This window comes from Hermetia illucens, chromosome 6 (assembly GCF_905115235.1).
Source record: "Hermetia illucens chromosome 6, iHerIll2.2.curated.20191125, whole genome shotgun sequence".
In the NCBI taxonomy this organism is placed as follows: Eukaryota; Metazoa; Arthropoda; class Insecta; order Diptera; family Stratiomyidae; genus Hermetia; species Hermetia illucens.
Genome location: NC_051854.1, coordinates 89581615 through 89604370, shown reverse-complemented (window position 1 = coordinate 89604370; position 22756 = coordinate 89581615). Strand labels below are relative to the sequence as shown.

The window sequence follows — 22756 nt, the reverse complement described above, 5'->3', positions numbered from 1 at the left end:
GTTTTCTGTAAAACACTTATGTGAAATCTAATCTTCGAGAGATGTCCCATTCCGGTATCTGCTCAAAAAATTTACTAATAGTATATTATCAACTTTTAGAAATAGACTAAAAAACCCTCCTTAAGTTCATCCTAAGTGTACTAAATTTTGCACCGACATAGAGGACAGCCTTGTGCATACACATGCCAGGTTTCATGAAAATCCAACTATTATTGGGAAAGTTATAGCAGTTCAAACTTATCAATTTCGTGCGAATTAACAGCATCCTAAGCCATACAAATAACATGCTGACGTCATAATTAACGAGAATAATTGAGCGTGAAGCGTATGAGGTGGACCATTATCAACACAGGGCTTTCCATCAAATGATTTATTTAAATCGCTTTCTAGAAAATAGAGGGCAATGGAATTTTTAGCTATATTACACGGAGCTGTCGTGCACTCGTCGCTCCTCACATCTTTTTCTTTTTCTTCAGCCTTCAGTTCACAAGCGGGGTTGGCTCGTGATAATCGGTTTCATCATTTTGTTTTATGACATGCCTCACCAGGATGTAATCGCGAGACCTTTAAATCCCCATCCAGCGTATCAAGCCACCATTGTTTTGGCCGGCTTTTTGGTTGCGTACGATTGCTTTCGATGTTCTGATCAATACTGGTTGTTGAATTCGAAAACACCTCTCTTGCAGTTTTTCCACGATCGATGCAAACCCATATCGATCGCGGATATTCTCATTTCAGACGTAATCGAAACGTGTCACGCCACCGCAAGACGCCGTTCATTGTCCTTTATAGTCGGCCAACACTCAGAACTATAGAGAGTGGCAGACGGACGACATTGCAGTAAATTTTAAATTTGGGACGTGCGCTGATACGTCGATCACAAAGAACACCAGTTGGAGAATGCCACTTCATCTAGGTTGCATTAATGCGTGAAACAATTTCATTACGCAGTTCTCCATTGGCTGATAGCGTTGACTCGAGATATTTAAATCGCTGAGTTCTAGCAATGGCAGTAACCTGCCCAGAACTGAACGATTTCAATATCTCGGGTCAATGTTATAAGCCAATGGAGAACTACGCTATGCTCCTCACATAGGAAAACACAAAACCTTTTATACCTGAAGCGTCAAGCTTCCGGTTTCCCGACTTGTTTGGATTTAAGGTTTTGGTACACCAGGTGCAGGATACGTGAAACTTTGTTAATGACGGAAAAATGACTGACGTGTCCAAAAGACGCAAGCACCCGACATTTGCGGTCCTGGCCAACACAACGGTGAGTGAACCCTTGTCGGCGGGATGCACACAAACAAATTTTTTTCAGTTTTTGGTATAGGTCTGCTTTTGGCCATAGTCAACCCAGATGGTCATTTCGATCATCTTTTAATTTCCAAGTCCTTTCAGAATCCTGTCCGGAATCGGTTCCGAGAGCACAAAACAATATTTCATATAAGGTAGCAACATTGTCCAGTGTAGATATCTAAATTATTCTCTAGAGTCCAGAAACCCGATTTTTTCTTTAGTTTCCATAGGTCATATTTTCTGAGCGGCTAATTGTTTCAAAATCAAATAAAATAAAATAAATACAAAAAAAGTGTATTTTTTGGGCAGGTTATTTTCTAACACGGTAACCTTCTGAGCTCCTCAATTTAAAATGAAATTAAAATAATTGTCCATTTTAAGGCTATGTCTAGACAACCTCAAGTTAAAGGTCTAACCTATCTGGTCTCAAGTTCACAGAACCCTGCTTTTTGCCAAGCAGTTTCCCATCTTCAGCTTGCCCAATCCTTGTCCTGGTGAGGTGAAAAGGAACACTGCCTAGGAACTCAGTTCAAGTTCGTTAATTAAATAATCTGCTAATTCCACAGAGAAAACCAATGAATAGAAACAACTGAAGCGTGTAGACCTTACCTAAAAATAAAACGTTATTACATCCATTTTACCTCCAACCTAGAAGGCTGTTGCGAGAACCTTAATTCTCCCAGTTGCTGTCGACCGTTCATCTACTGTGTATTGTTTAGATTTTCAGTCCGTCCTTTGTGATATTTTTAATTTTTGTGGCACATTTTTGGCGAGAAGATGTATGTGATAGAAAAACTACAGCAGAAATATCATTTTAAATGGATGTTCGAAAAGTTCCTAGAATATCGAAATACTTCACAGGTTTGTGCGTTATTAATGTTTTAATGCCAGAACGGCCGATCTGGCTTACCTTTGCTTAGCAGGTCTTTATGCCCATTCTAATGAAGCTTCCATATTTTTCAGTATTGCGATGTTGTTATTAGTGTTCGTGGTGTGAATTTTGAAGCTCATAGACTGGTACTCTGTTGCAGTAGTCCATACTTTAGGATACTGCTTGAAGGTAAGTAGCCTAGCCTATTATTTCGTTTTTATTGAACAAGAATACCTGAAGTACAAAGGTTGAAACTAGTCCTCGATGCCTTTATTTAAAGTTTGATTAGGTCCTTCTTCTTCTTCTTTTTAAAAAGGGCTACCAGTGCTATCATCATCAACGGTGCAATAACGAATTTCGGACTAGGTCTGCCTTGATAACGAACTCGAAACATCCCAGTACTACATCCTTAGTAGCTGGCCCCTAAACTCTCTGGGTTGGATCAACCTTATCCATACAAATTAGGCAACCCGCCCACAGCAGCCTATTCAACTGGATTTTATCCACGACAAAAAGTCTGATGTCAGTCATGAATTTCTTTATTGTGTAGACCTTCTCTCCTCACCCCCTGTGCACCACGGAACTATCTGCAGCCAATACATCGTGACGCGGGTTAAAACTCCCTTAGCTTCTTCCTACGGTAAACATTATTCTCTTCACTACTGCTCTTCTATAGGCATTCTAATCTTTGAAGGTGTTCAGACAATAAAATGTTAGTTGAGAAATGACTTGTAGTCGTGAGCGGTTACGGTATTTTTTTCATTTCATCATTTACCTGATTTGGTTGCAGTCACGAAGCAAGCCACCGTTTCTTTGGGCGACCTTTTGATCCTTCTCCATTGACTTCGATGTTCAGACCAATCTTGGCAACTGAATCCCACTTAACGCGAATTACGTAAACATACCATTGAAGACACCTCTCTCGCAATTTTTCCATAAACGCTACAACGCCATATCGATAGCGTATATACTGATTTCGGATGCAATCATGGCGTGTTACACCACTTTATAGTCAGTCAACACTCAGAATCATAGACAGCGACAAGGAGGCGGCTGATAGAGGATCTGGCAACTCTGCACAAACATATCTGCTTGTCTGTCACACGCATTTTTCCCTGAAACAATTGTGTGTACTGAGACGATATTCGGTGGAAAAGTTGAAACTGCGCGGTTACCTAAAAGACGCTCACACTCCTCCTCTACTGTTCTGCGCCAAGGACACTTGGGGCCATCCACTCGTCCGCCATCTTAGAAGACCGGATTCCACTGCATGGTGTATCCCGCAATGCAATTGTCGCCCCTGGTTTAAGTGTGACCTATCCACTGCCACTTCCGTCTTCCGATCACATTGCGTACGAACGGCAAACGCCGACCAAGCTCTTCGTTTGAGATAGTGTTAGGCCACCGCACTCCGATGATACTACGTAGGTAGGTATTGACGAAAGCTTGGAGCCTTTCTGTAATAGTGGCGTTCACTTTACATGTGCTACCGCCATATAGCAACACAAAATCTTAATGTTGAGATAATTCCATTTCCAGATTTTGGGCAGGACAGCAAAGCGAATCTAGCAGCGTCAATGCATCAAGCGACATCCAGTTCGATGCCACCGTCCGCAGAAACCACGCTTCTAAGATATACAAATTGATTGACGCCTTGAATACACTGATCATTGATGCAGACATAGGAGTGCGATAACCCATCAGACTGAGAACGTTGTGTTTGTTCGTGTTTATTTTCAGTCTAAGTCTGCTTACCTCTCTTTTCAAATTCAGAGCCATTTGGCCAAGGTAAATGAACCAATGGGAGACCAAGTCATATCATCAGCGTAGTGGAGGTGTTAAAGATGTGTTAAAGATGTCATCGTCCATTGCACTCCTCGAAGTCTTCCGGACAAAACATAAAGGGCATCCCCGATGACAAGAAGAAATAGCATCGGTGACAGGATGCGACCCTGGCGGACTCCGCTTTGGACCTCAAAATAGTCCGAAATTATACCTCGGTGCAGCACGTGACATTTTGCGCCATCATATGTCACTCTGATCATAGCCATTATTTTCTCTGGAATGCCCCTCTTGCATAGAACACTCTAGATACACTTCAAAAGCTTTCTCGAAACCGATGAAGAGCAAGTGAAGCGAAGATTTAAATTCCGCGCACTATTCCAAAATGATCCGTAGGGTGTTGATGTGGCCAATGCAGGAGGATGGGGAGCGGAAGATGTTCTTTGAAGCGTTCCAGGATTAATTTAGCTATTAGTTTTGCGACAGCGAGGAGAATGCAGATATCCCTCTAATTGTCACACTCAAAGCGGGATCTCTTCTTTGGGACCTTGGCGATCATTCCCTTCTACCATTCTCTGGGAAAGGTAGCGGATTCCCAAGATTTCCGTACGGGTGGATTTAGGAGTAACCGTAGGTATAGCGATGAATAAATCTGCCGGAAGACCGTCGAGTCTAGGAGTTTTACTCCGTTTTAGTGTATTAATGGTCGACATGATTTCTCTTCTGCTTGGAGGAACAGTCTCTATCCGCATGTTACGGTGACTAGCCATTTCATCCACAAAAAGAGGAACTTCACCTGATGCGATACGGTTAAGAACCATGGTAAAGTGTTCTTCTTACCTCTTCAGTTGTTCATCATGGTGGAAATAAAATCGACCGTTGACATCCTTCACAGGGCTATCAAAAGATTTGCATGCAACTCTTTTGTGATGCGGTGTACATTTCTGAAATCACCTTCCGCCTCCCTAACCAGCACAATGTCAAATTCTCTCTTGTCACGGCGTACACTACGCTGAACTTCTCGGTATTTCGCGTGGTATCGGATTTCGAGTGCATCATGCCCGCCATGTCTGGCAGCGGTGAGTAGAGCCTTAAGCCCCTTCCGTTCATCGATCCGCTTCCACGATTCCGCAGTCAGTCAGATCTTATGACGCCCCTTCTGGACGTGGCCGACGACCTATGTAACACCGGAGAAGAAAGTATCTTTGATTACGGTCTTAAGCTCATCGATATTTTCAGGCGGGTTACTCAGTATATCTGCCGCCCGATCAACAAGATATCTCTCCCGCTGTCGAGCGACAGCTGGGTCATATAAGCGATCGATGTTGAACTTAGGGGGTCGCTGCTCCCAACCCTGCGAGAAGTAGCGGACGCAACACGCAAGCAAAGGTCAACTACCATCAAAGTACAATAGATCGAAGTGGCCTCTTGTTTTCTTCACAACTGGTAGATCGTGCATCAACGACTTTGGTAACTTCTCTCCTCAACAAAATTATAACCTCTCTGAATTATAGAAGACATTACCTACTAAAAACTTCCCATCCCTGGTCAATGTAATTTCAAAACTGGCCGACCTTCTCTGAGTTTACCTGGCCTATAACTTCAGAGAATAGCGCGGTACTGAAAAGCAGCATCCGTCTAAAAACTTTTGGGTGAGGAACTAATCCCTGAAGGAATTTACACTTTGTCATCTCAAGAACCAGTTAGATATCAAAGCCTTTGATATATACAGCAGCGTTTAGCAATGTCAAATAATGTTATTATTATCATTATTTTAGGTCGACCTATGCCCGAGAATATCGAGGAGCAGCCTTTTGAATTATATCAACTTAAACCTCAGGCTTTCGAGGAAATTCTTCAATTTATGTACACTGGAGCTGTAGAGATCAATAAGGATAATGTGATAGAAATTTATAAAGCTAGCTATTTCTTACAAGTGGATTGGTTGAGCGATGTCTGCCTCAGATTCATGAGAGCACACATAGACAAGGAGAACTGTATACCCCTCTGGAAATTAGCAGGTAAGTAGGAATGGTCACCGACTTTTCCAAGGAACAATTCTGCTTAAGATAGTTGTAACCGACGAGAATATTTTATTTCATAGTAAAACTTGCGCACCCCAAATTAAAGACCATCATAAATCCATGGTGATCCTGATTTAGACTTTACACTCGGGCGCCCCATATTTGTATAACTAAAGGGTAGAAAGGGTCATTGGGTGGCCGCATATAGAAGTGCGAATAATGGGTCGAAGTTATGCAAGAATTGGAGCTGAAAGTTTATCAGCAAGGATTACAGGAAGACCCAAACTTTATGTTACGCAGAGAGAAGAAAGAAATGCAGCCCTCGACCTAAATCAATAATCAATCTCAGTCAATCATAGCCGGCGATTTAAGGAGAGGTTTCCTAGTCAAAGCATTAGCAAAGTTAGAAATGTTCCCTTTGAGCAAGAAACTAAGAGTCAATTATGAAGCTGACATACATGAATGCCACATGGCAGGAAGAATCGCTAGTTATGGTGATCCACGGTGACCACTAAGTAATTTGTATGCAATTGAAATGTAAGTCAAGAAATAGAAAGAGTGCTATAATCCAAACTGTGGGCTACCTTGTTGAAGCATCAAGGCTTATAAAACTGGAGGATACTGTTATAAATTACTGGTAGACCACGAAGGGAATGGCTCACTGATAGAATACTCAACTATTGATGAAACAACAAAATTACACCGCTGCGGACCTCGGTCTATATCAGTCTCACTCGTCCCATATTTGTTGGCTTAGTTCGCGTCAGGTCAAGAGGTTCTCACATCAGCATCTAATGGATCAAGCTATCCCTTTTTGGCCGGCCTTTGGGTCATTTCCAATCAAAAACAGCTCTGTCGCATCTTCTCCATAATAGGTATAAGGCCATATCTACCGTGAATGATCTCATTTCCGGCTTTCGTATATAATGAATATTGACCTTGTAGACCAGAAAATAGTCAAGACCGAGAGGCAAGGCGAACGACACTGCGGTGATTTTTTTTTTTTGAATTGGAGACGTTAAAAGATGCATCAATCACAAAAGATGCCACTTCACCCAAATTACGCTGATACTTCAGATAACTTCTTTCCAATAGGCAATGACGACCACTCCCCTTCTGTAAAAGGAAAGGTGTGGCAGGGATCATTCCCCACATCTTTGCAGTAAATGCAATCGACCGAACTTGATTTTCCGACTGTATATAAGTGAGTCCGAAATACCCTTGACCAAACCAACACGATTGATTAATAGCCAACCTCAGCATGCTTTCGATTGGACCATGGCCCACGTCTTTGATGAGATGCGCGATCTCTCTACTCCTCGGTTGTGTTTCCCAGGATTGTTGCCATGCACTGAGAGTACGGGCTCCCTCTTCATGACCAACGGCTTTCTCTCTCTCTCTCCCTCCTTTTCTGACGTATATAAACATCTACTTTATCGAAATAACCCCAATCCTGCTGGCTTCAATAGGCGGATGCAACCAGCGAAGCTATTCACCGTTGTATTTACCCTAGATGCTTTCGATTCAACACCTTACTGCGGGGACACCAGCCCATACTTCGAAACCGTATAGAAGAACCGTCTGAACCGCACTCATCAGCAAACAACACCTACTGGATAAATGAACTCCGAAATTAGTCGGCAATTCGCAAGTATTCTCACTGTCTCACTGTTATCTTCTCTGTCGTATTCCTACTCTGCTTGAAGAAGCTCATTTTAATGTCTATCACGATGCCGAAGTATTGATCGTCCGCTTCGACAAGACCATGATTTCACCAACCTAAATAGTGAGTACTGTGTCAACACTTTCCTTACCCAGGGTGACTTCTTCAGTTTTCTCCAGAACTAGGAAGAATTTTTTTCTCAGCGTTATCTATCTGTTGGCTTCCAACGTCATATTCCCAGTATGTGGTTAATTCAATCGTGCTTGTGGCGACTACTGACGCAATATTATTCGCGTATTTGGCCAGACGCGATTCATCAGACATCTCAAGTCGTAGAACATTTCCGTTTCATAGCTTCCAACCAAAGATAGATTCCTGAGCCACCCCCGATGTGATCTTCATCCTTTAAGGCGCGGTTCTTCAAGGTACGCATCTAATGTCAATGCTTGCACCACTTCTCGAATCACATCAATTGAGGGTTACCCCAATCTAAAGCCATGTTATTGTGGCTTTCCACAGCTCATATTACGTCAACCAATCTTAGCTTGATGAGCTTCTCAATCAATGTCGCCGCTGTGTTCGACATGCTGAAAGGACAGTACGCTAACGGCTCCTAGGGATTAACTCTCAATTTTCCAGAGGGAGGATTAAACACCCGCTGTCAACATGGCTTATAATTGAATGCCAGTTTCAGCACGTCACTAGGGGTTCAATCTAGTGCCGCTACTTTTTCCACTTCTTTTACAATGAAAAGTGGCCATTCCTCCTCTCATCGACAACGTCAGCTGAAATGAGGTGGGCAGGAAAAAGTACTTGGATGATTTCTTCCATCTATACTGCCTCCATGGAATAAGTTCCTTGGAAACCAATTTACACCCAAGGCCCCATGGGTCCCTGTTAATGTCACTGACAATATCCTGGATGAGGCATGCTTTTTGATAGTTGTTTGGTGGCGGAGTTTCTTTGTCGTGCTCTTTTATTCTATAAATTACCTCATCTTTGCGTCTTACGCGCTCTGTAATCCGTTAAATTCTGCGGTAGTTCCTTCATAGATTTGAAACTTCAGCCATCTATCGATACACAGTGATGCATGTGGCGGTGGTAAGGCTCATAGTTCTTCTATTTGCATCCGATGTTCCATCTAGTAGGTCGTCAGAGCATTGAGAAATGACGTTTGCCCCTTATACTAGGATCACTGGCTGTAAAATCTTCTAATGGCCTCCATAGTTGCACCCATTCTTGACCTTAAGTACTCCGTAGCAAAGGTTACTTTAGGAATAGTGCCCTATGAACCAGGATGTCAGTATATCGGAGTACTACCGGTATTTAGGACAATAAGTCCTGCGCTGGCGGCCATCTCCAAGATAGTTGAGGCATGCCCCGTTCGAGAGCTCTGGCATTAAAATCTCCTTCGACTACAACTCTCTCTTCCGTGTTTCTAATCTCGTCCTCCAAGATGACGAGCATAATCTTAGAAATGGGGATAGATTTGTTCGGGGTCATCTCCTCGACCATGGCCTCGAAAGTTAACCGTATCTCTCACCCAAATGGCAGCAGTGCCAGATATATCGGCATACTACCATGGTAAGCTCCTATCTCGGCAATATTCGCCGAGAAGCAACAAGCCAACTTTTCATTCTTGCACCATCTACCTTATCAGGTCAGGAGCAGTTGCACTCCTATATATGTTAGGGATAATGAGAATGCAGATCATGGTGCTTGATTTTGTGTTTTTTTAACTCTTCTTCAAAGACCTGGTACCGCGGTCCTTCCAAAGGACACAATGCCTTGCTGACTCACAACTCTTCGATTTATATAATAAGTTCTCCAAACTTGTAACACAAAGTGCTCCTGTCCTCCCCTTTGGAAGCCCCACCGTATGCCCCGCACTTAAAACAGCGGGTTGGCACTGCCCACGGCTTATTCTGGAAAATATTAATAATCTTTATTTTTCCCCAATGGAGAAGTTGGCTCGCTGTCTTTTCAAAGACAGGGACAATGGCCAATTTTTGTCCTCTGGAATTGACAGACTTAACTCCCACCTTGCTCGCACCTGGCTGTGCTACTTAGGCAATCTAGGTCCTTTGTTTCAAAGGTGCGCATGGGTTCTAGGCTGGAAACTATTGCTTTGGTGCCTAGAATGCTCTGGACTGTCTCGCAGAACTTACTCTTCGGCCTTTGACCCAAGTTTGACAAGTATATCGTCGGTTCGAGTCCACCCGATATATTGTATTTAACATCTACACCGGTGTATTCTGGTTTGACGTTGTTGCGAACTACTCGGAGAACTTCCGCAAAACATCTCCCTTCATTCGGCTTAATGAGAATGGCTTCTGATTGTGCTTTGCCCCTTCTCGGTTTCTTTTGCATGATGTTAGTCGACACTCCCAGAAGTTACGCTGGTGTGCAATAAGTTCCAGCAGTTCTTCCATCTCCATTATGTCATTTTTGACATCCATGGAAATGCTCCGCTGGACGATGGTAGCAGCCTTCATTTTCCGTAGGACCACCCCGCATTTCCTCGCCTTTCTTCCTCTCCCTTGTCTTTTTCCCAACAAAGGGGTGTCACGCAGCTCGAAGTTGCCATCTTTTCTCGTGGCCCCTTTTGCGAACTTGAATTCGATGACGTCTCTAATTTTTGGCCGCCAATACTCTTAGCTTCTACGATTTCATTATCCTTTTCACTTTCAATCGCCTTTACCGTTGGGACAGTAGGCCTTTCTACCTTCTCCAATAGGTGACTGCGCCTGTGTGGAGTTGCCAAATCTCCCATCAGGTGCGTCCCTTCGTGCGGATAAGGGAATGCTCGGCGAATGTGTCATGGCCATGCACATGCACGCATCCGCAGATGTGCGTGTATGGGCATGTTTATGCGCAGGCCGGGTAGGTGGGAAGTAAACGCCCACCCGTGGATAAAAATTGGCTATGGGAAGGATACCCAGAAATAAAACCAAACATGGAGGAGCAGAAGAAAAATGAAGTTACGGTGCAGGGCTTCGGAAACCCAGTGCCGGCGGTTTTTGGGAGTGAGCAACCGGGCTCCCGGCCGTCGATATCCAACGACCGCAGTGCCTCAGTAGTGGGAACCTTGGCTACTGTGGCATCTAATGTTACAAGCGTACGGGAGGCTCCAGTGATGGATCCGTTCAGAAGGAGCTCGATTTTTCGCAGATCCCCTCCCACACGGGCACAAGCCCCCACGATCGCTACCCCCAGTGGGAAGCGTATAGCGGGAGTCTTCGATGAGGAAGAATCACTGACGCCGATTCACCCGAGCGATGTTTTGGGCAATGATCATTCTGGAGCTGCCTTTACTGCCCTCGGTAAAAAGATCATGGAGCTGTGTGAGTTTATAAAGGAGCGCAGGAACATTCACCAAAATATAAGGGCCATGATAAGAGGCATCCTTTTGACGTACGGCAAGGCCCAGGATGAACGAGTAGCGAAGTCGCCGATTGGAAAAGTGAACCAGGCAACTCAAGTAACGCCGGTTCAAAACACAAAAGGGGAGAAACCGGGAAAGAGGCTGCGCGAGAAGCTGAATGACTCAACAGGCCAGCAAACCCCGAAAAGAAAAAAGGACTCAACTTCCAAAAAGGCGGAGTTCATGAAAAGTACGCCTGAAGCTACCAGTGAAAATACTGCAGTGGCTACCTCGAGAAAAGGGATCGAACCTTCAAAGGCGGATGCGGAAGCTTGGAGGAAGGTAGAACCGCGGAAAAGAAATTATCGGAGGAAGATTAGACCGGAGGTGATTTTCATTTCCAAACGAGGCGAAGGGTCATACGCCGACATTCTCAGGAAAGTGAAGGCAGACCCCGAACTCACCAATTTGGGAGACAACGTCAGCCGTATTAGACGGTCGCAGAAGGGAGATCTTATGTTGGAACTTAAGAAATCCAAGGATGTAACCGCGGACAAATTCTTAAGCCAAATCGGGAAGACTTTAGGGCAGGAAGCCGACATAAGAGCTAGCAGGCCGGAGATCACTATAATCTGCAAAGATATAGATGAAATCACGACGAAGGAGGAGGTTCGCGAAGCGTTGGAGAAACAGTTCGATCTTGCCGGACTACAAGAGTCAGTGGTGAAAATGCTAAAGAAAGCCAATGGGGGAACACAAACCGCCATCATCAGCCTACCAGTGGAGAACGCACTCAAACTGTTAGCAGCAGGGAGAGTGAGAATAGGCTGGGTTATGTGTCGCCTTAGGGAACAGGTGGCGTTAAACGGTGCTTTAGATGCCTTGGCTTTGGTCACATTGCGAAGTCATGCACTAACCCAAATGACAGGTCAAAGCAATGCAGGAGATGCGGAGTGGAAGGCCACATCAGCAAGGACTGCGGAGCTGACCCAAATTGTCTACTGTGCAAAGGAAAGGAGGGTGTGGACCATCGGCACATTGCGGGCAGCAGCAGGTGCCCGGAATACAGGAGAGCCCTTAGCACAAATCGCAGATAAGGTTGATACAAATCAACCTCAACCACTGCGAGGCGGCGCAGGATCTACTCGCGCAAACCATCCGCGAGAAAAACATCGATGTGGCCATACTAAGTGAACCATACCGAAACCGCGGTGGTAGCGTTTGGGTCAAAGACCAAACGGGCCAAGCAGCGCTGTGGACTTGTGAAGAACAAGCCTTCCAGGAAATAATGGTGCACCCGGAGGAGGGCTTCATCAGAGCGAAGGTGAAGGGCATCCACATCTACAGCTGCTATGCTCCATCCAGCGCTACACTCGTCGAGTATGAGCGGATGCTTGCTGCTCTTGTTTTGGATGCAAGAGGACGTTGGCCGATCATAATAGGAGGCGATTTCAATGCGTGGGCTCTTGAATGGGGCAGCCGGATAACTAATGTCAGGGGACGTGTTCTCCTCGAAGCATTCGCGGAGCTGGACGTGGTACTGGCGAATGTTGGGCCTTCGTACACTTTCCGGGGAAGGGGCCTGGAGTCTATAGTGGATCTGACATACGTGAGTGCCACTTTAGCCAGTAGAATCGCTTGGCATGTCAGTGAGGACTATACTCACAGCGACCACCAGGCAATCTGCATAGAGATCAATGGCGGATCGAGCTCGAAAAAGAGTTTTCGCAGAATGCCGGGCGGTATGCTTGGCTGGACAGTGAAAGCTTTCGAGGGGGACACGTTTTCCGCGGTGCTCAAATCCGACATATCCCTGAATGGTACGGCTGGAGAGAAAGCCACCCAGATCACTTGATGGGTGACGGAAGCATGCGATGCTACTATGCCCAGAAGGCGATTGCTCCCCAGTAGGCAACCCAACTACTGGTGGAACAACGAAATCGCAAGTTTGCGAGCCGCATGTTTTCGGGCAAGGAGGCTTTGCCAGAGGCTCAGGGGAAAACCCGGTGGCGACGGTCGAGAGGAGGCACACAAGCAATTGCGTGGCCGCCTAAAAGAAGCCATTCGGAGGAGCAAAAAGAACTGCTTCAAACAGCTGTGCGACCATGCTGACATAAACCCTTGGGGCGAGGCTTACAGAGTGTTGATGAAAAGGCTGCGGAAATCACCCCAGGTGACCTGTCCGCGCCTCCTGAAACAGATTGTTACCACTCTGTTCCCGCCCACTCTACGGTGGACGCAATTAACATGGTGGTAAACCTGGCAAAAGGTGCACTGATTTCTGGCAGCTGCTGTGCCGTGGTGGCGTTGGATGTCAAAAACGCATTCAACTCGGCCAACTGGAATAGAATTAAAGGGGCGTTGGCTGACATAGGTGTCCCCGGATACTTAGCGAATTTGGTGGAAAACTACCTCTCAGAGAGGACTCTCTGGAACGGGGCCCCAAAGAGTACATTGTCACAGCCGGAGTACCACAGGGATCGGTACTCGGTCCCCTGTTGTGGAATATCATGTATAATGGGGTGCTTGCTCTTCCCGTCCCAGAAGGGACTACGATTGTCGGCTTTGCTGATGACCTAGCTGTGCTTGTTGCAGCAAAACACCCAGAAGATGTGGACGTTTACGCAACAGAAACAGTGAGAGCGGTAAAGTCCTGGCTAGAAAAGGCCGGGCTGACCTTGGCGGACGCGAAAATAGAAGCGGTCTTAATAACGAAACGCAGGAAAAATAACACTGTAAAAGTGGAGGTCGGTGGACATACGGTCGTATCAAAGTCGGCTATCAAATATCTGGGGGTAATAATTGACACCAAATTGAGTTTTAGGGAACACCTAGAGTATGCATGCCAAAAGGCAGCCAGTGCCACCACGGCACTTGCAAAAATGCTGCCAAATATTGGTGGGCCGAAACATTGTCAGAGGTTGGTGCTAGCCGGAGTGGTGCGCTCCATCTTGCTCTACTCGTCACCTGTGTGGGCAGAGGCGCTTGCAAACTCTCAGAGACGGAAGCAGGTGAACTCGGTTTACCGGCGGATGGCTTTGAGGGTTTGCAGTGCTTTTAGAACCACATCAGATGAGGCAGTATTGGTGGTGGCAGGCATGATCCCGGTTGACATTCTGGCCAAAGAAATGAGTGTCCTGTACAGTGCAAGACATATGGAGGGGCATGCACAACGTAGAAATGCGGCAAGGTCAGAGTCGCTTGATCTCTGGCAACGCAGATGGGACGAGTCTGCGAAAGGTCGGTGGGCGCACAGGCTCATTCCCAACATTAGGGTGTGGCTTGAGCGAAAACATGGGGAGACCAACTACCACATTACCCAGTTCCTCACGGGGCACGGTGGTTGCTACAGGCAGTATCTGCACCGCTTTGGGTTGGATGATTTTTCGAACTGTCCCAGATGCGAGGGCATACCGGAGGATCCAGAGCATGTGATGTTTCACTGCCCACGATTTGCGATGGAGAGAAGGAGCTTAAACCAGGTGCTGGGCAGGAGCGGGACCCCGGAGAGCTTGGTTACTGAGATGCTGGAATCCGAGGAGAAGTGGCTTGCGGTTGGCTCCGCAATCATCCAAATGCAGGAGGAGTTGCTGAAGGAACAAAGAAGGAGGAAAGCTGCAAATAGGAGAAGGATGAGTGCCTAAGAGCAAACCTACCCCGCGAAGTAATACCTCAATGGTGGTCCCGCGGGGCTGGCGCTGGAGAGACCGGGGGTGGTTTTTAGTGGGTGTGAATCCCACACGCGCCCGCTGTGCGCTGCGGCGGACGTGTCTTTCTAAGATTTTCCACCTCCGTGTACGCACAAAAAAAAAAAAAAAAAAAAAATAGGTGACTGCCGTAACTTAGTATAAGTATATAGTATAATCTCCCATTTTAGCTACTAGAAGCGGTGAGCGTGGTGTTTTGTTACAACTTCTAAAAATTTCGACTCCTACTAGTTGAGTCGTCGTGTCTGTTGTTACTGTAGTTGTTGGTGTTGGCATTTTAGTCTGGGTCCCAGTTGCAAGCCACTGTCCCCGCTAGAAAGTGCAGTTGCCTTTAATGATCCCCGTGATTGTCTATGCGAACAGCGAGATCACGCGTGGGTTGACACAAATCCTTATGGGAGTTTGCTATATGCTATAGCTTTGAACGTACTTTCGTGACGAAGGCAGCTGCTACATTAACCTGAAAGCCTCCTTCTCATGTACTAAAGTAACAAAAGGCCATAACTGTCAGCTCATGTGCAACCTATTCCGACCGTTTGCCAAATTATGAATCAATGGCATGCCGGGTCGTCGTCATTCTCGCCGCCCACGTTAGTTCACCACTGGGTTGACTTGTGGTTATCTGGGACTGCGAACTGGGAGGTATGAGTCGACTTGGAAACAACAGGGATCGTTGCCATCCAGCAGGTTTGTCCTGTGTGTCCGAGCCTGGAAATCCCCTTAAGTTTATCTGAAAATCAAATTTTACAATAATATAATCTATAATATAGAACATGATACTTCCAAGTTTGGTGGGAATCGCATTATTACTAACAAAGTTCTAATAGGTCGAAATTGTCTCTTTTGTGCAAATTTATTATAATCCAAAATACTAAATATCAACATCACCCTAAAGTGAGTGGTCTGACGTGGTAAGTGCCATACATTGCAAGCTATGTGCAAATAGAACAGTTCTACATTCAAATGTTCCACCATAAATACACAAAACCTTTCATACTTGAAGCGTCGAACTTTAGATTTTCGATTTGTTTCATTCAAATTTTTATTCTCGACCCCCGAGGTAACTCTAAACCCAGAAGAATGTACCTTCCCATCTCCTTCATCTTATCATTGTTGAAGTTCGATTTGATTTTTTCAGGATTGTACTCTCTATCCAGACTCCGTACTAGCACTTGTAAATATGCTAGCGTTTTCTTGGAGGATATCATGGAAATAAATGAGTATCTTGAATTGGGGATCACAGATGTAAGTGATTATGACAAAAAGATTACTACAGATAAATTAATTCATTTTAATGTACTCGTAAACAGATAAAACTTCTTCTCGTCAGCACTGAAGTAAGTCCCCGACTCCGCGAAAAGGTTACTTCAGCCATCATGCGATGGATACAACACGATGAAGATGCACGAAAGATATATGAGAATGAACTTCTCACATTAGCCAGCACCACGAACACACCACGAGTTCAGCGTAACTCAAATACAATGGGATCAAGACGAGAACATCATGAATCAAGACGGCATGGTAAGTTGAAAGTTAAAAAGGTGCTAATTTACTTAATTATAAATGCTAACCAAAAAATGGGTCATTAAGCCCCGAGACTAGCCAATATAAACGCATTTTTTTGGAAAATTCAATTTTATTCATCAAGATAGTTGCCTTCATTCAACATACATGTCTTTCTTATAAAACACTTTGCCTTTAACCTGAACATAGGCCTCAGTTGCGGCTATAACTTCACCATCGGAGCCGAATCTCTTTCCCTGCAGCTTCCTTTTGGGATCTGCGAAGAAGCAGAAATAAGATGGGGCCAGCTTTGGTGAATGTGAGCGGTGTTGGAGCAATTCGAATCGTGAATCGTGCATATTCTTCCTCAGCGTTTTCATCGGCTTGTGAATCGATGAATTGACTGGTATGGCTTTGGAGACTTCTTCGGGGACCTCGGTATGCTTTTCACCCGGTGTCTCCTCCGAGATGTCTTTCCTTGGCTTTTCCCTGTGCACATGGACGAATATGTTGCCAAATCGGTAGATGATTTGGCAACTCGTTTTGATTGCATCCAGGGATCGGTCATCTACCCAGATCGTGAGGAGTTTACCCTTCCCATCCACCTTACTTCTGAAGACTCTCCATAGTCGCGTATGGAGATCCTCATTCTGAGCAATTAGGAGGCCCATAAGATCTTCCGTTTCTATTGTCCCGGCGTTTGGGAGAAAAACTGTCACCATGTGTGCTCCTGGTATACCATCCCCAGCACATGTTGACAGTTCTGCCCCTTCCCAGCCTGGCAATTTAGGAACTATGGTCCTAATCCATTCTGCAGTGTCTTCCGTCGCGCAGTCCACCAGGATAAGACCTGGTCGAAAGCGCATCCCGGTGAACACAAGTTCCGAAGTCCATCCCTCGCACATTTGCCCGACGACATGATCTTCGATAGTTTCCTGCTCCTCACGAGTGAGGGGAAACATTTTTGGCAGTATGGCCTGTCGAATGCCCTTGACCGCACTAGTATAGCTAATAGCGGGCTTCCTGAGCCCTGCCTTCACCCCTGGCCTACCCAGGTTTTCTCCTCCCTTGGGTTCAGGTTTCGATTTTTTGGGAGCATTCTCTTCGTGCGGGCTCATCTCTGCTGCTTCCCGCTTTCTAGGCTCCGGGAGAGATGGCTTAGGTCTATCCTGAGCCTTTTTAAGAGCCTCTTCTCGTTTCAGAGAACGCAGGTTCTATTTACCACCTACGCCACTGAGACCTGTCTCCTTCCTGACGTCTGATATATTCATCTTAGACGCGCTTTTGCTGGTCCCTGCTTTTTGAGTAGTGGCGCTTGTTGGTTGTTGACCTTGCAGTATACCAGTGGTAACCTTGGATCCACTGCTCGACGTCCTAACTTCTCCCTTCTTGAGTGTAATCATCTCAGTATTTCGTAGATGTGCCTCCGCCTGATTAAGCAGTTTGTGTGCGATACGGGTCCCGCTTTATTGGTTTTAGTTTTTTTTATTTTGATTGCTGGTACTCATTTGATTCCGACGAGTATGGGGGTTACGAGGTGCGCCGTGCCGTAGCCTCCCGTAACACGGTAAGGTCTAACTTACTCACTGAGGCGATCAAGTATCAGTGAGGCTCCGTTCGAATACAGTCAGTTACCACCGATTGCAAACTATCCAATGGGCACGGTTCGCATGACACCCTGGATTGGAGGAGGTGTTTTTCGACTCCCCAGTCTAGATCCGTAGCGTTTTGTTAATAGTAGGATCACCTCGTACAGGGTGTGGCTATCATCACTCACTAAAGGTCTTGGTAGACGAGAGGCTTGGCCCCCGAAAAGCCACACATCGCCCTAGAGGAGAGACAGCTCACCCTTAGAGAGAGATAGGTTGGCCTCACGGAGCTATGTTCCTAGTCGGTCTATCCTGCAGTGCACTGCTTGATATGGGTCCCAAATCTACACTGTCCTTTATAAGCAACAAGTGGGAACCTAGAACAGCTTGTACACTCGTTTTTAACATCTTACTCTAGCTTCTGAACCTATTTTCCTATTTTCCAATTTTCTCCCCTACTTCTCTTATACGTCATCGAGGTATCAAACAAAATGATACTGTCTTCCCCTATCGGATAATATCCATGGAAATGGTTTTTCGCTCTCTCCGAGAGTACACAAGATGCTAATCCCCTTTTCCACAGCTTTACTGTAAAAGGGATGAAGGCTTCTACCGATTCCAAGCCTAGAGTTAGAGTATCTAATAGGCAGTACCCACACTCAATGGTCTCGGACTTGCGAATGTATTGAGGAAGCACTGTTGTTGTTTCTGTGTTGTATAACATTTTGCATTGGGGAAGGTATTTTATGACTCCCTGTCTAAATTCGCTACATTTGCTTGACTGCAAATCTCCACACAGTTTTATTTTCAGCATAAGATGCTATAGTATCCAAATTATTTACTACATAGGAGTGCAACCCAGGCATATCGCCCATTTTAATATTCATTCAAATAATTTTAGCAAAAACAAACTAACAAATATCCAGAATCTACTGGAGAGGCCTTCCCAACCTCATTCTGGCTACGCAACATTTTTCAGTAATACAAAATAATCAATAATACAAATCATACTTTTGTGCATTGTATATCTATTATGTATCACTATCATTCAATATCAGGATTATATTAAAGTAAATAGGTTGACAGATGATACTTAACACTCATATACACGGCAAAAATATATTGGACAACTACTCAAAGTCATCAAAGTTAAGCGTTTTTGGAGATGATTGTTCTCGGACGGGGGACAAATTTATTTTCACCCATAAGATTGACTGGAAAAACTTTGTTTTCTTGGAATCGCTAAAGTTAAGCATTTTTGGAAGTGGTTATTACTTAAATGGAGAACGCTTTGCGTTTTTAGTTAATTGTAAAATATAATACATCCATTTACAGGGGAAAATCATTTCCAGACTCCTAATTTGCCACTGAGAGAAACCAATAAATTTAGATTCGACTTTGAACAATTTTCTTTTTCTTCTCCATTACCACAGGTAATAGACTTCCCAGGCTATCAATATCCGAATGTTTAAGAATTTGCAGAGAACGGAACATCTTCCCATTGCTACCACATTGGCAGCCTCACGGAGCATATTACTATTCTACCATGCCGGGATACCATTCGGTTCATCCCTTTGTATTTGGAAGTCAAGAGCATTTCGGTAGACGACAGCCTATCTGGGCAAATATGTTTCCCTCTTTGGGGTAAGAGTAATTCCAGCAATATTTCTAACTGCTAATTTTCTTTTTATTTATTTGTTCAATCTTTATTTAATTTTACAGACCTGGGTATGCAATAGTTTCATTCAACCATCAGCTATATTATTTTCATGGTTGGCAACTAGCAATCTACAATGCTGCGACTAACTCCTGGGAAGCATGTGCTAGAATCGATCTCAGATAAATAAAGGGAAGTTTTGGAGAGTACTGTTTTTTTCAGTACCGAATTTTAATAACATTTGACTACAAATTAACATTTAAATTCAAAATATTTACTGGCATGATTTATGTTTGTGTCTGAAACAAATAAAGTTGATCGTTTTTTTCAACTGAGCAATAAAGTATTTGAGTAAATTGGCTTTTGTGTTGCGTTCTTTTACACCAGTCCAAATTGGATGCTGCAGCTTTTAAGGAATCAGAACTGTCATAGATATTATTATCTACTTCGATCAGAATCGTCCATCCTCATGGAGGGAACCAAAACTTATTCGGACGATTCTTCTCTCGAATGCAGCCTACAGTTCGCGATTTTTCTTGCTAAGAACCCAGGTCCACAGTAGATCTACTATAGGCAGTACCCTTACAAAAATGACCCCACTTGCAAATGTGCTTGCAGAAGCTTATCTGTACACATCAGAGACGCTAAACAAGGAAAAGGCATAATCTTCGTCAAATCGTATTGGTAAGAAAGAGATGGGTGAACTTTTGCTATTCTGGTACTATGGCGTGCTCTCCCATATAGCAAAAAGTTGTTTCACGTATTCACTTATACATAAGCAAAAACTTGCCAATCTCACCAATACATTGGCAAGTCCGGGCAGTATGTCAAACACAGCTGATCGGGTTTTCGGTACATCTCGCTCATGCTCAAGGGCAAAACAATTTTAAATCGTGTGTACTCGCACTGATTTCCCCCCTTGAGGGGCAAGGGGGAGTGAGGTAGCTGTCTAGTATCTAACTGTGCCCAGGTCTATGAGGAATACATGAGAACTGGCAAGACCATTGTCTTGTACAGTAAGAGCTTTGACCCTGAGACGTTTCGAGCGGAACAGTTTTTGTAAGCTCGGCTCTGTTGGCAGTCAATAACCGTGCGCAGATTTTATCGTCATAGCTGTTATCAGTTGTGAAATTTTCAAGGGTCTCCAAGTTGTAGTCTCCTATCTTTATTCTTCCCGTTTGACCAGTGCGATTCGATGTTGTTCGTTCTTTCGGTTTTGGTTTTGGCGCTGACGTTGCCACCATGTACTTCGTCTTGCCTTCATTAATGTGCAGTCCGAGATCTCGCAGCGCTTGCTCGATGTGAATGAAGGTAGACTGTACATCTCGGGTTGTTCTTCCTATGATGTCAATAGTTGGATGGGCTTGAAGAGGATGGTACCTCTTGTATTTACATCGGCAGCGCGAATCACTTTCTAGGTCTCGGGTTGTTCTTCCCATGATTTCGATATCGTCAGCATAAGCCAGTAGTTGGGTGGACTTAAAGAGGATCGTACCCCTCGCATTTACCTCAGCATCACGGATCACTTTCTCGAGGGCCAGGTTAAAGAGGACTCGTGGTAGGGGATCCCCTTGTCTTAGACCGTTGTAGATGTTGAATGGTCTGGAGTGATCCTGCTGCTTTTATCTGGCCTCGCACATTGGTTAGGGTCAGCCTAGTCAGTCTTATCAATTTCGTCGGGATACCGAATCCTCTTATGGCCGTGTACAGTTTTACCCTGGCTATGCTATCATAGGCTGCTTTAAAGTCGATGAAAAGATGGTGCAACTGATGTCCATATTCCAACAGTTTTTCCATCGCTTGCCGCACACAGAAAATCTGATCTGTTGTTGATTTGCCTGGAGTAAAGTCTCTTTGGTATGGGCCAATGGTGTTCTGAGTGTATGAAGCTATCTAGCCTAGCAAGATTGGGGAGAATATCTTATAGGTGGAACTCAGCAACGTAATACCTCTAAAATTTCTGCACTGTGTGATATCTCCCATTTTATGTATGAGACAGATAATGCCTCTTGCCAGTCGTCAGGCATTGATTCGCTGTCCCACAACTTGAGCACAAGTTGATGAACCACTTGGTGTAATGGGTCGCCTACATATTTAACCAATTCGGCTGTAATTCCATCGGCTCCTGGCGACTTATGGTTTTTGAGCCGATGAATTGCACGGACTGTTTCTTCTATGCTTGGTGGTGGCAGTATTTGTCTGACGTCTTCAGTTGGCGAGACCTCCAACTCACCGATATTTTGGTTGTTGAGCAATTCATCCAAATATTCAACCCATCGTTCCAATATGACCATTCTGTCGGAAATCAGATTTCCCTCTCCCTATAACAGAGGTGTATAAGGCTTTATCCTGCTGACTTGTTGGTAAAACTTGCGCGCCTAATGCGGTTGCTCCCTGTACTTTTCGAGTTCATAGACCTGTTGTTTCTCCCAGGCTTCCTTTTTTTGTCTGTGAAGTAGCTTCTTCGTTCGACGGTATTCGTAATAAGTCTCTGCGCGTGCCCGCGTCCTTTGAGAGTGCAACATTACTCGGTATGCGTCATTTTTCCTTTCCGTTAGTAGCTTACATTCATCGTCAAACCAGCCGTTCCTGCTTTTCTTGCGGCTGGGGCCAAGTATCTTTGTGGCCGTATTTATGATAACGTTCTTCAGGTGGTTGTGAAGATCATTTGTCGATGCTTCATCTCAGGACAACTGTTAGCTGCGGTTATTGCGGCATCCATTTTGCCTTGGCTTCAATATTCACTCTCACCTGATTGTCAGAGGGAATTGTAGGTGGTGACATAATTCGAACTCGGAGCAATATGCTAACGAGATAGTGATTCGAGTCTATATTGACCCTCTACATGTTCTGACATTCATCAAGGCTAAGAGGTGGCGGCGTTCGATCAACACATGGTCAATTTGGTTAAAAGTTGTCCCGTCTGGAGAGGCCCACGTACGTTTGTGAGCCGTTTTCCGCGCAAACCAGGTACTTCCACCAACCATTTCGTGCGATACTGCTAACTGAATAACCTATGGGAGCCAACGTATCGCCTGAATACGGGCTCCATCCCTACTTGACTGTTGAAATCTCCAAGTATGATTTTGATTTCATACTTGGGACAGGATACGAGGCTCCGCTCAACTGCCTCGTAGAAGGTATCCTTCTGCCACTCTCCTCTGTAGGGGCGTGAACGTTTATGAGGCTTACATTTCTAAATTTGCCTCGCAAAGGCAGAGTGCATAGCCTTTTGATTATATTTTCAAAGCCGATAATAGCAGGTTTCATTTTTTGGCTGACTAAGAAACCTAC

General features: G+C 44.8%; 1 protein-coding gene across 1 annotated transcript; it reads left to right on the top strand.

The window, feature by feature from the left end:
- Positions 1–1970: 1970 nt before the first annotated feature.
- Positions 1971–19818, top strand: LOC119659508 (kelch-like protein 24). Its single transcript, XM_038067638.1, has 7 exons — positions 1971–2160; positions 2263–2359; positions 5731–5973; positions 15849–15955; positions 16021–16234; positions 19239–19449; positions 19528–19818. Exons 1-7 carry the CDS (start codon positions 2077–2079, stop codon positions 19646–19648), a joined length of 1077 nt encoding a protein of 358 aa, XP_037923566.1. The 5' UTR covers positions 1971–2076; the 3' UTR covers positions 19649–19818.
- The last annotated feature ends 2938 nt before the right edge of the window (positions 19819–22756 follow it).